This window comes from Aedes aegypti, chromosome 2 (assembly GCF_002204515.2).
Source record: "Aedes aegypti strain LVP_AGWG chromosome 2, AaegL5.0 Primary Assembly, whole genome shotgun sequence".
In the NCBI taxonomy this organism is placed as follows: Eukaryota; Metazoa; Arthropoda; class Insecta; order Diptera; family Culicidae; genus Aedes; species Aedes aegypti.
The window spans coordinates 171,412,775-171,427,492 of NC_035108.1; the positions used below are offsets into that span (position 1 = coordinate 171,412,775).

Here is a 14,718-nt window from a genome sequence, read left to right on the forward strand (position 1 = left end):
ATATTTTCTCGTCATCTGAACCGCGTGTCGCACTTTTCCACTTTAACGCAACTGAACCCTTGCCCACTTTCCTGGTTACCGTACTCTACTAGAGTGTAGTACCAGAATCCTTTTCTGTTACATATTGCGACGCTCGGTGCGCCATCTATATCTGAAACGATCTACCTTGCTGATTGGGCATCTAAGTGTATTGGCGATATGACTGCTATCACAGCCTGCGATTGTTGCGCTAAAACAGTGAAGAGGAATGAAAACTTCATCGAACTCTAAACTACACAGACTGGGGGTGAGCGTTACATTACTTCATTGGTTTCGATCCTCTCTGGTCGCCAGCTGATGGTCACCATCGGCGATTGCATATCAGAAACCTTTCCTGTCACTTCTGGGATACCACAAGACAGCAATTTAGGACCTTTAATCTTCCTGCTATATTTTAACGATGTGAACCTAGTTCTCGAAGCCCCACGTCTTTCGTATGCAGATGACCTCAAGCTTTTCCTGCGAATCCAGTCTGTAAATGATTGTCATTTCCTACAACGACAACTCGGAATATTTGCGAACTGGTGCAGCATCAACCGTATGTTGGTTAATCCAGAGAAATGTTCGGTGATTACTATTTCAAGGAAAAAAGAGCCCACTAGAGTTTGTATCCTTTGACAGATACGCGTATTTCGACCTCAACTGTAAGGCCGTCTTCAGTGTCGTGTACTAGACTCGACTTCTCGACTCGACTTCAAGTCGAGTCTAGTACACGACACTGAAAACAGCCTTACAGTTGAGGTCGAAATACGCGTATCTGTCAAAGGATACAAACTCTAGTGGAATTAAATGGTATAGTACTAAATTCGTTTTTTTCATCTACTTATAGGTATTCTACTAAACAGCTTAAAGATTTATTATCAATGTTTTTAATTTTAATTTTAGTTCATTATATCATTAGAGCTTTTGAAGTCTGTTGATATTGACTTTTTTACATTAATGGAATCCGATTAAAGAACCGGGACAATCGGCAAAGACCACAGCGACGACTAGGGATTTGAATCTTGGTGCGTTGAACTGTAAATCTCTCAAATTCATCGGGAGCACACGCATACTTGCCTGCGGCAACACACACTAGCTGGGAGCAGCTTTTATAGTGATGGGTGATATGCAGAGGTGGTCGATCAATGAGAGACTGTGCAAGTTGAGGATCAAGGGCCGGTTCTTCAACTTCAGCATAATAAACGTGCACAGCCATCACTCCGGAAGCACTGATGATGATAAAGACGGTTTTCCACTACGTCAAAATCATCATACACTCAGGCAAATGGACTATCGATAAACATAGGAACCCCTTATGAAAATTCGCCACAAGGAATCGGGTTGAAATTCATAAATTTACCTTATGAAACCGAAATTTGAAAACAAAAATAGTTTTCGCGGCAACCTGGAATCGAACCAAGGACCTTGTGATCGATAGGCTATGTCGTACACCCCGCGCCTATCGACGCCTTGGTGTTGAGTGATGCTAAAATGATACATAAAGCGTTCGTATTGCGATAACCGTTCCATCTTTCATAAGGCAAAATGTATGAATTTCGATAGTCCAGTTCGCTGCGTGTAGGTGATCTAAACGCTCAGGTTGACCAGAAGGAGGAGTTCAGACCGACTATAGGGAAGTTCAGCGCTCACCGGCTGATGAACGAAAACGGCCTACGACTAATTGATTTCTCCGCCTCCAAGAATATGGCCATTTGTAGCACCTACTTCCAGCACAGCCTTCCGTATCGATACACCTGGAGATCACCACAGCAGACAGAATCGCAAATCGACCACGTTCTGATTGATGGTCGGCACTTCTCCGACATTATCGACGTCAGGACCTATCGTGGCGCTAACATCGACTTTGACCACTAACTGGTGATGGTTAAACTCCGCTCAAAACTCTCCGTCATTAATAACGTTCTGCAGTCAGATTTTGTAGGAGAAGAATGCAGCGCGGGCGGTCATGCTGCAGCAAGGGACCCGACAGAACGTGGAACGTTATAGACGAAAACGGTAACTGCCGTCTACGATACGATGTGCAGGGCATGTTGCAAGAATGCCGGACAGCAGCCCTGCTAATATGGTGTTCGCGTTGGATTCGGTTGGTACAAGAAGGCGTAGAGCGCAGCGAGCTAGGTGGGCGGAACAAGTGCGCGTTGATTTGGCGAGCGTGGGGCAGAAACGAGGATGGAGAGTTGCGGCCACGAACCGAGTATTATGGCGTGGTATTGTTGATTTAGTGTCTTACTTTATAAATAAAATTATAAACGAGAAAAACATATATAATAAACGATATCAGTTTAACCATGTTATATTTCATTTTTCCATTTAGGGACCGTCCATAAATGACGTAGCATTTTAGGGGGGAGGGGGGAAAGGAATGGAGGTATGGAAAATATGCTACGATGGTGGAGGGGGGTGTCGAAAATGCTACGTAATTTATGGACGCTGCCTTAATAAATCCTTACATAACACGATTTAGTGACTTTTTCGTTAAAAATTTGAACATGAAAAGCAGAAGAAAATTGCTGCAATATTTCGCCAGAATGTATATGATTTTGAGACTTTTCAATGTCATGGTTTCGATTCCACTTCTTCTTTCGCACTGCAGAGATCTTTGAATTGAAGATTTGGTCCAGTTTTACACTTTGATGCAGTTTTGCCCTTGCTATACACATGTCCTCCTACAATGTTCGTCATGGAGTAGTTGCAAACAAAGTAATAGTTGAGGGTCGCCTTATTATCCTGATTGGTTGGATAATGCACCAGTGAGCAACCAACTTTACTGACGCGATCATTGACCATCTGCGTGAAGTGACCAATTTGTGGGCTAGAATTGTGTGAATAGTTGAGAAACTTGAATGCAAGATCAAAGTTATATTCGAATGTTACCCTTGGTGTTTTCCAAGATATTTATCGATGTACGATTTAGGGCAGTCCTTGTGTTCATTAAACCACTGTTGTATAAAATACGTTACGCGATCCTCAGGCTGGTAATTATATCCACGATACCAAATAATAGCTAGGTTCTGTCCGGAAAACGGGAATTCTTTGGTATTGCGGCACTTATCATGATCCAAGGTACAGTTCCTTGCATTGAACGTTGAAATTTTGGCCAATTCGTCGTTCCAGACCAGCGTTGGCATCCGGGCAGCTTGAGGGAAACCGTGCATACCTCTCGCAATCTCCGCACGCAGTTCGTTATGTTTGTCCAGAATGATGGTTTTCAGTTTGGTATCCATCGGTACATACTTTGGCTCTTTACCACAAGCCGGACCAAATTCCTCCGGTGCATTACAGGCAACGTGCGCTCCACGTGCCCGTGTGCATAAGGCTGGGTCGCAGTAGTCAGATTGACCTGAACATTCAGATATCACTACGGTGAGAACCAACACTGAAATGTGGACACAAAATTTACTTTCAAGGTTAATGGCTTCGATATAATATGTTTACCTAAAACTTTAAATTTCATCTCGTGATTTTGTTTAAAACACTACACACTTTATTATATGAACTGTCACTACTAATCCTCTGATAATATTCAATTTTAAACCAAAGCTGCTTCAAGTATTGCTTACCGACTCACGAAGCTTAAACCAGCTGTATTCAAAAGCTGGTAATACAATAAATGAAAACACAGGCCGTTTGACCATTGATTTTATTTGGATCTCAAAGCAGGATTAGTCAAGTGGCGATTAGTCACATGTACTAACGAGCCATCGGATTGTTTTGTTTCAGATAATGATTTGCTAGCAATATCTTCTGTGCAACTATTTTTCTTTGTATGTATTCGAAGAATAATGCAACACCTCTTTGAAGTTTCCCGGCTAGCCTAATTCCGGAAAATTACTCTGTTTGAAGATTGGGATGGATGCGGCTGCGGCGTCTTCTAAAAAAGGGAATATATACAGCTTTCCATCCACCCACATACACAGCAAAATGAATTGGAATAACAAGTCACTTTGTATTCCAACTTCATGGATATTTCGCAAAATTCCGATTGAGTAACTTGAGGTAGATTGATGAAATAGCATTTATCGACAAATAAAAATCAAATTCAAATAAATTTTGGAAAAACCATGGTGCTCAACCATAGAATAAAAGATATTTTTTGGAATTTTTGTAGAGCAAAACAGTTTCTAAAAAAAATGGTTTAGGTATATTGTGCCACGAAGCATGGATCGATTGCCGCTTCAGTCGGGAGATGAGAAATTTTCCGCTGTGCTAGCGGGTGTTGTTCCGTGTTGTCCGTTGCCTTATTTTAGCGATCGTTCAATCTGTGCAGCGCACAGTGGTACCGCCCATAGGCCAGAAATCGACAAATAAATTGTCTTGTTTTTTCACTCCCTTATCTTCTTATGATCAAATTATGGTCTTAAGAGTGTAAATACATTGATTTTTAGATGTTCCTGTATAATATTCATAGTAGAGTGATGATGTATATTTTACATGTTTTAAAAATTGAGCGATTTATGCATTTTGTGTACTGTCTTCGTAATAGTCATAAATTGAGTTTTAAACAGTTTAGGTTACATAACTTTAGTACAGATGTTTATACAGTCAGTGACATAAGTTAGTAACCAAATGCTATTTTTCCATACAAAATGCCCAAGTTTGGGCTGCTGTATCTCAGCTTCTGGTAGTCCAAATTGGCTGAAATTTAGATGACGAACTACAAATAACTTGAAATTTTGCCTGTAAGGGATTTATTACATTGCAATCATTTAACATAGAGTTTCAGAGGGTTGTTCAAAGACAAAAGTAAGTAACCGAGATACTTTTTAATTTAATTAGACAACGGTAAATCGTGGAAAGTTGGTGTTTTCTGCAAATTTGTGTGACTTCTGAAATTGAACAACTTTGTAGATCAGACCAACAACCCACAACTTTTAAGAATTAAATTACAAAGTCTCTCAATTACTTACTTTTGTCTTTGAACAACCCTCTAAAACTCTATGTTAAATGACTGCAATGTAATAAATCCCTTACAGGCAAAACTTCAAGTTATTTGTAGTTCGTCATCCAAATTTCAGCCAATTCGGACTACCAGAAGCTGAGATACAGCACCCCAAACTTGGGCATTTTGTATGGAAAAACAGCATTTGGTTACTAACTTATGTCACTGACTGTACGTCACTTCAGGTACATTGCAGAGTCTTATGCGACATCAAGGAGGCAGCATTGTTGTGAATAATGAGGATAGAAATATACTCACTTCATAATTACACCAGTTCATTTGAAATACATTTTTGAATATGTTTTTACCAAACCTGGCAATAATAAAAATATTCACATAAATTATTGCATACCGATATGTTGGTAACTAACTGGAATGAATACACAACTAGAGTTGTCATGTCTTTTACGGCTTAAACCAGCCGACGGTGTTTTGATAGAAACCTGAAGGTCGTTGACACAAAAGTCAAATTGGACAAATTGAGATGTAAAATTGTGAAAAATAAATAAAATCGTTTTGGTGTGCTTCGATCTCACGACTCCCGAAACGCTAGACTGGGCGCGTTAACCAACTACCGTAATCCGGGGGCAAATTGATCAGTGGGGCGAGTTTGATCAGGTCGGTACCAAAAAACATTTCCTCCGAAGAATGCTGAAAGCTTCGTTGGCACCACAGATATTCAATGTTTTCTAGTTTATGGATGTCTAATGATGATGTTGCACTATTTCATTTTTATTAGGCTCAGTTTTGCATAGAAATATTCACACTTTTTGAAGGCGTAAGCAATATCATTGGAAATGTCGTAGCTAAACAATCTACTGGTGCTATGCGTACATGTCAACTTTGAGTATTTAAAATGCTGCGTAAGCTTAAGTATGATCTACTGAACTACCGTCGATGGGGGTGACAATGGGTCTAGGGGGTGAGATTGGGTCAAAACGGAAAAATATTTTTTGTGAAATATTTCAGCTAATAACGCTGATATTACTAAAATTAATAGTTCATATGTTAGGGAACATATTATTACACATAATTCATAACAATATACATTTTTCGAAATAGTAGTTTTTGTTTACTACATCAATAAACTTGCATGTTGAAACTAGATAAAATTTACAACATTAAATTTCTCCTGTACAAAGTATCACGCATGTACTCTAGCCTCTACCGTTGTATTAGTAGAATGTTGAAAGTCTTTTCATAACACATCACAGGTATTTTCCGAAATCTGTTTGATTTTCCCTCAAAAAAATCATTTTTTTCGGTACGATGTCTAAAACATTGAAAATGGGGGTGAGATTGGGTCAAGCAAGAACGATAGTAAATGAAATTCCAAGTCCACTTTTTTGACATTTTACAGTGCTGGGTGTTCCCTTTTCATTAAGATGTGTTTATTCTTTCTATATACAGCATTTCTGAAACATCAAACAAGTCTACTTGAGTATTCCGTGCATTGAACGCATATAACGCATTTTGACAACTTCTCAAACCAGCAACTGTGTTTCGTGCACAGCAACATCGTAAGTTTTTATCAAAAGGGTGTTTTTTTCTGAATTTGATTATTTATCAGTGTTTTCATATAATAGAAACATCTCAAGGAAGTACAAATGAGCTGGATCGCTGAAATACTGGGATTATGACGTCAACTTCTGCCTGAAATTTATTGATCGTGGAATGTCGCACCGAAATTTAACTATTTGCGAAGGTTTAAAATAATCACTGTTTCAGTACACCTTTGGGGAAACTGAATGGGCTTTATATCAATGGGGATGAGACTTTGAAGACAATTTGAGGGAAAAACCAAGAAAATTTATGTAAACTTGACGATAAATGTTGGGTTTACATATTTTTTCTCATAGCTCTTCAATTTTCTGTATAATCTTTTTTTTAAGTGGGTTTATCATACTTGATAAACATCTTAGATATCTTTTTGTCTTGTTTGCATCGTTTTTTATCAATATTTTTCAGTTGTGAATATTTTTGAAATCATATTCTCAAAAACAAGTTATTTCAATTACAGTGACCCAATGTCACCCCCTCTATGGGGTGACATTGGGTCATCTTTCATTAACTTGTGTTGCCGCTGTGAATAAATATTTGTCTTTAATTTTTTGAACAGTTGTTAATGTACCATCAAAGTACATACACCCCAAATTTGAAGTTTATTGGAGTTAAATTGCGATAGTTATTCAAAAAATAAATCGCACATATCCCTTTTTGACCCATTGTCACCCCCAACGACGGTAATTTTTGATATCATACAGCATAGCATGTATAGTTTTTTGCTCATAAAACCGTTTATTCTAAATAAATGAGCTCATTTCAAGAGAAATTTCCTACATTTAGGCGTATTCGGCAATAAAATGATCAAAAACTTGAGTTGTAAGAATTTTGACATCATTTTCAGATTCAGGAGACCTAAATTTATTAGATACGGAAATGTTTCATTCTTAAACCTGCTTTGTAATATGGTGATCAATTTCGCCCCAGTGTGTCATTTTAATGTTTTGATATTAAAACTTATCATAAAAATAGTTTTATTATTTTATGAAAAGTCGATTACATAAACTAATAAAGATCAATGGAGTACTGATTTTGTCGAAATTTATTTGACAATATTTGAATTCGCAAGGGTAACACAATCAAAAGTTTTAAAAAAGTAATCAATTTGCCCCCGGATTACGATACGACAAAATCGGCCAACCTGAAACCCAAATCCGTCACGATCCCATATTTTCCTTTACAACCTTCACAGTGCGACGCTAAAACTTAAATGTCTCAGGCAGCATCCATTTATTACGTAACGCTAAAATTGGAACCTTTTTAACCTCTCCTCCCCCCCCTCCGTAACGCTTTTTGTATGAACAATTTAAAATTTTTGTATGAACCGTAACGTTTCAGCCTAGCCCCTCCTAGAGCGTTACGTACTTTGTGGATGCCGCCTCACTGTCGTTCGTAGGCACACTAAGGAGAGTAGAATTGGGCATCTAAGAGAGCCGAAAGGAAATGTAGGATTGTGAAGGAGAATATGTGGTCGTGGCGGACTTTGGTTTCAGGTTGGCCGATTGCGCTACAGAATCGTTACCCGTTCTTTGGCGAAGTTGGTTAACGCACCCAGCCTAGCGTATTGGGAGTCGTGGGATCGAAGCACACCAGAACTACTCTGTTTATTTTTCACAATTTTACATCTCAATTTGCCCAATTTGACTACCTTCAGGTGGAATGAATATACAAACTAATGAAAGGGGACGGACCTGGTGTAGTGGTTAGAACACACGCCTCTCACGCCGAGGACCTGGGATCGAATCCCATTCCCGAGATAGTCACTAAAAATTTTAGTGACGACTTCCTTCGGAAGGGAAGTGAAGCCGTTGGTCCCGAGATGAACTAGCCCAGGGCTAAAAATCTGGTTAATAAAGAGAGAAAAAAAAAAACTAATGAAATTTTCGCTGTAACTACTTCACTTCGATATGAATCCACTTGCAATATTGTATATTGATTTGGAATAGATTTTCAGTGGGGGCGCTGAGAAGATAAAACGCTAATAAATTAGTTATGGTACAACAGTTATTCTCATATGTATATGAAATGAATTCCCAAAGTGTGGAAGGAACGATTTGCAAACATTCTTGTTCATATTACTAGCATAAAAACAAGATCTTAAACAACATTCCAGTATCTACAGATCCAGCGCAAAAAAATAAAATTTTGGGAAAAATAGCAACAAAATTTCAACAGATAATCCATTATTAATTTCTCAGTTGTGAATTTTTGAAACAAAAGGTCAATTGCATTAACCCGTATAGGCCTGAGTGAAAGCAAAAATACTAAAACCCTTACCACTCAGCGAATACTTAACGGATTCAAATATTTTTTGTCAGTATACTGGCCCACATATCTAGTTTCTAGAAATGGCCAGAGGAACTCGGGAATACTCCTGTAGCCGGAGTTATTGCGGTGGGTCACTGGGTCAAGTCGGGTAGAAAAAGACGATTTTTTGAAACATGCCAAGTTATCTTTATTTATTTTCAATGCCATTAATTTTATTTTGCATTAATCATAAAGATCTGATATTCAACATTATAAATGAATAGTTTTGCACCATTTAGAGTGTACCAGATGTGGCCACTCGGACTCAATACCCTGAAGAACCGGCTCTAGATTTGTTAGGTACTAAACCGTTTCAAATCTCTAAATGTATAGATCGAACATAATAGTTCACTAAAATGCGTTCCAATAAGCTTGACACAGATGTGAAGATACAAATTGTGCACTTTATCATAAGTTTGAGGCATCCCGGAGACCCGAAATTTGTAGGATCAATCAAATGCAGTTGACATAATTATTCAATTTAATCGACTATCAGAAGGTTTACGCTGATTCGTTTTCCTTAAAACTCCTTGATATTGTGGCCACATTATAGCCGATTCTGGAAATTATCTGTGACTTGAAATTGGCCTACCTCCAGGGGCACAGAAGCAAAGAATCCTTGTTACCCGACCTGACCCAGTGACCCACCGCAATAACTCCGGCCACAGGAACATTTCCGAGATTCTTTGACCACTTTTAGAAACAAGATATGTGTACGAGTATACTGACAAAAAATAATAGAAATCCGTTAAGTATTCACTGAGCGATGAGAGTTTTAGTCATTTTTCTTTCACTCAGGCCTATACGGGTTAACTAGCATGTTCGTTCTTTGATTTTGGTAGAAATTTTATGTGAAGTTGACATTATCACCGATATTTATTTAGTAAGGTAAAAAGGTGTAATACACCCCCCCCCCCTAAACAGTTTCATAATTTGCAATAATGTTGTTATTTTGTAACATACTTGCAACACATTCTGTAATAATTTTGATATAATTTTACAGGGTTAGTTATATTAAATTGGTGCAAATTTTGTTAGAATTTTTGTTATTTTAACTACCAACATGTTAGTTAGGTACATGTTTTATAACAACTGGTGATATAAAAAATACATATCAGGAGAACACATTCTGTTATAATCTTGTTTTTTTTTCGTCTGGTCGGGTAGGCGAATCGGACTGAACATCAATGTATCGAAGATGAAGTACATGATAGCGAGGGGCTCAAGAGAAGACACGGCACGCCCCCTACCTCGTGTTTATATTGATGGTGATGAAATCGAGGTTGTCGAAGAATTCGTGTACTTGGGCTCACTGGTGACCGCCGACAACGACACCAGCAGGAAATCGTGCCTACTTTGGACTCCGCAGATCGCTCCGATCGCACGAAGTTAACCATCTACAAGACGCAGATAAGACTGGTACTCCTCTATGGGCACGAAACATGAACCCTACGTGCAGAGGATCAACGCGCCCTGGGTGTTTTCGAACGGAAGGAGTGAAAATGGCTTTTGAAAACAATCCGACCGGCATAAGACGACGTGGTGCGCAGCGAGCAAAATGGGTCGATCAAGTTGAGGACAATCTGCGAACCCTTCGCAGAAAGCGTGGCTGACAACGGGCAGCCATGGACCAAGTCGAATGGAGATGTCTCCTACGTACAGAAGAAGCCAGCCAGGCCTTCACAGTGGTTTAAAACCCAAAAAACACGATCATCAGCATTTTCAGTATCAAAGAGTGAAAATATTGCCATACTATATTCGGCAAAGTTACTGCATATGTTAAGCAGCAACTTTTGACATTCACAAATTTTTGATTAGTTTACCCATAAGTGTTATAAAATTTTTATTTTCTTTGTTTGTCGTTAAAAGCAATTGGTGTCTTCGACGAAGTTGATGGAATTGTTAAATGAAGAAAAGTTGTCTAAGACACTTTAACTCTATCTATTAAAATAAAGGATTTATAGCGATTTTCTTATAAAAACCACTTCAAAAGTACAAACACTCACTTAACTTTTTTCGAAGTGATTTTAATGGCTTACCATGTTCTAGGACTATGTAAATATTTTCAAAACACAAAAATTTGCCGAACATACCAAGACAATATCTTCATTTTTTCTATGAGTTATAAGCATTTTATTGTGGAAAATTCACCTTCTACACTAAAATATCTCGAAAAGTTGCAAAAAGTTGCAAACAAAATTACATGCATTAGAAAGACCAACATCTCTACTATCTTCTTCTTTCTGGCGTTACGTCCCCACTGGGACAGAGCCTGCTTCTCAGCTTAGTGTTTTTATGAGCACTTCCACAGTTATTAACTGAGAGCTTACTATGCCAATGACCATTTTTGCATGTGTATATCGTGTGGCAAGTACGAAGATACTCTATGCCCTGGGAAGTCGAGAAAATTTCCAACCCGAAAAGATCCTCAACCGGTGGGATTCGAACCCACGACCCTCAGCTTGTATATATATATCCAATGCCTCAGCTATATATATATCCAATGCCTAGCCCGAGAGCGCATTGTTTTTTAGGTATAGGAATAGCACACTACACTAGCCAGCAACTGCGCTGACGACCGGTTACGGAATATAAGTCCGAAAAAAAACCACGATTCATAATTAAAAACAAGTATTTATCGAGCAACGGACTCATGTTCCGTAACCGGTCGTTTGAGAACGTCGCGACCCATTGGAAGCCCACACAATAGAAACCTCAGCCAGCGCAGTTGCTGGCTAGTGTAGTGTGCTATTTCTATACCTAAAAAACAATGCGCTCTCGGGCTAGGCATTGGATATATATAGAAAGCGTTGTGTTTGGATGGGCATCTAATTCTTCCGAAAGAGGTGCACTTTGCGAAAAAGTACCACGTGATTATTGAGATGAAATCGAATTCAGGTTAACTTCTGCGTTCATGAGTCCTCTCATGGCGTAGTGGTAACGCGCCCCAACTAGAGATCGGGGAGTCGTTAGTTCGATTCTCACTGAGAAAACGTGTAACTTTTTCGCAAATCTTCACATCAATTTGTCCATCTAATCCAATTGCAAATTATATGTAATCTCTACTATGTTCAGTTGGGCTCATCCGTGTCTTCGCGTGTCTTTGCCACTTTCCTGCCAAATGAAAAATTGAATATTTTCACTTACAAGTGTTGATTATGCGTATCTGAGCACTATTCATAACTATTTATAACAATTTATAGCTATTTATAACTACGAATAATTGAGAGAACTATCATGGAGAGCTTTAAGTTTGCAGTTTTCTAACGAAAAGTCATTATATTGATTATCTTAATAGTTTATTTGTTAAATATGTACACTGGAAAAAAATCTTTGGTAAATATTACTATTATAGCTGACTATTCCCATTCCTTAAACTACCATGGTACACTAAAGTCTTTTTTTTACACGGTTTTTTTTTGCACGCTTTATTTTTACACGGCTTTTTTTACACGCCTTTCGGAATTAACACGGTACTTTTTTTGCACAAAATTCGGAAATAACACGGTTTTTTTACTTATTTACACGGATTTCGGAATTAACACGGCTTTTTTTTCCTATTCACACGGATTTCAGAATTAACACGGTACTTTTTCCACGGATTCTAGAATTACCACGGTTTATTTTAACACAAATTCCAGAATTAGCACGGTTTTTTTTTTGCACGGAATTTTTTTGCACGGCACGGGGGACCGTGTAAAAAAAAACCTTAGTGTATTTCAGAACAATTTACTACGTTGATAGTGAACTGGTACAATTGACAGAAATGAATTTCATAATTCTAATTTCTATAAGTAGCTATAAATAGTACTCAGATACGCATAATCAATACTTATAAGTAAAAATATTCAAGTTTTCAACTGGCAGAAAAGTGGCTGAGACACGCGAAGACACGGAAAAGTCCAACTGAAAAACATAGTAGAGATGTTGGTCTTTCTAATGCATGTAATTTTGTTTGCAACTTTCCGCAACTTTTCGAGATATTTTAGTGTAAAAAAGGTGAATTTTCCACAATAAAATGCTTATAACTCATAGAAAAAATGGAGATATTGTCTTGGTATGTTCGGCAAAGTTTTGTGTTTTGAAAATATTTACATAGTCCTAGAACATGGTAAGCCATTAAAATCACTGCGAAAAAAGTTAAGTGAGTGTTTGTACTTTTGAAGTGGTTTTTATATGAAAATCGCTATAAATCCTTTATTTTAATAGATAGAGTTAAAGTGTCTTAGACAACTTTTCTTCATTTAACAATTCCATCAACTTCGTCGAAGACACCAATTGCTTTTAACGACAAACAAAGAAAATAAAAATTTTATAACACTTATGGGTAAATTAATCAAAATTTTGTGAATGTCAAAAGTTGCTGCTTAACATATGCAGTAACTTTGCCGAATATAGTATGGCAATATTTTCACTCTTTGATACTGAAAATGCTGATGATCGTGTTTTTTGGGTTTTAAACCACTGTGGAAAGTGGCCAAATTAAGAGTACCCTGGCCAAATTTGGTGCATGGGATTAAAAATTAGGTATATGGAAAATGAAATTTGTTTTTCAAATGTTTTGAATCAATTCGGATGAGTAAATAAATGTACCTCTATTATGTACATGTGATCAACTAAACACAAAATGTTATATGCCACAAAGCCAATCATGTAAAACGGTGTATAATCCATTATAGCAGTGGTAGTCAACCTTTTTGGAGCCGCGACCCCCTTCGAAGCTTTACAAACGTATCACGGACCCCTAACGATGGATGTTCTTAAAATCAATGTTTATGGAAATACCGAATCTCTCCAGTGATTCGGTCGTCACGCGGTTGACCAGCGCCAGAAGCACTCGCTTTTTGTTTACAGGAACAGCGTGGTTTCCTCAGCTGTGTTGTACAATATACACAATGCGACATTTAAAAGCACAGCTGTGATTGAAGTGTTGTTTGATGTACTGGGAAGGCACTCCTACAAATCATGTCAGTATTCCAAAATAGATTATAATGGAGAAATCGTCAATCCAAGAGTCCTGCAGTAATCTTTGGAAAAGTTCACTATGAATTGAGTCAGGTATCTACCTAGTTCTCCAATAATATGACAAGAACTTCCATAAGGGATCTTGACAAAATTCAACAGGGCAAGTAGGATAAACTTCTTGGGATTTTTTCGCCATCCAATTGTCTAAAACACAACATTAAAGAATAAAGTAAAGAACTTTGGCTCTTCCAGGTCCACTTTTCTCGTCGGAGTTTTCTCGTCTGAATTGAATAAGAAGCGCTTGAAAACAACGCATATTGTGATCAAATTTAAACTCCTGTCAAAGTGAATAAGGAGTGCAAACAAAAAATACTTCAGAAGGAAATACTCAGAATTCCGCTTATACATCGTCGATAATATTCCTAGGAGTTAATTTCAGATTTCATGTATTCCTTAAAAGCCGTAGGGAAAATGATAAAAAATATCGTCAGGAAATCTCCGAAAACCTTGGATCTCGTCGATAAGCTGGCAAAATCTACTGATGAATAAGCAGCAAATATTCCTGATATTCTCAATGGATGCCTCCAGAAATTATCCTAGCTTTCAATTTTCAAGATCACACTGGATAAAATTAGTATGGATGTGCGTTGAGTAACTATAGCTGACTTGCAATGCTTAAGTGACAGGATCACATTTGGGTTTATTCTACGACTGGCGTGAGGTGACAATTGTCGGTGACGTATAGCGAGGTGACAATTCTCGACTCGAGTGAAGTGACTCGCCGTGCAAATCAAATGGAGAGTCACTTCACTCGAGTCGAGAGTTGTCACCTCGCTATACGACACCGACAATTGTCACCTCACGCCAGTCGTAGAATAAACCCAATTGATGGTATTTCTCAG

General features: G+C 38.0%; 1 protein-coding gene across 1 annotated transcript; it reads right to left on the reverse strand.

Annotated features, from left to right (window-relative positions):
* Nucleotides 1-2,467: 2,467 nt before the first annotated feature.
* LOC5571707 (venom allergen 5) lies at nt 2,468-3,662 on the reverse strand. The gene is made up of 3 exons (XM_001659802.2): nt 3,478-3,662; nt 2,917-3,418; nt 2,468-2,854 (listed from the first exon to the last, which is right to left on the reverse strand). The coding sequence occupies exons 1-3, from the start codon at nt 3,494-3,496 to the stop codon at nt 2,599-2,601; spliced, it is 777 nt and encodes a 258-aa protein (XP_001659852.1). The 5' UTR covers nt 3,497-3,662; the 3' UTR covers nt 2,468-2,598.
* Nucleotides 3,663-14,718: the final 11,056 nt, after the last annotated feature.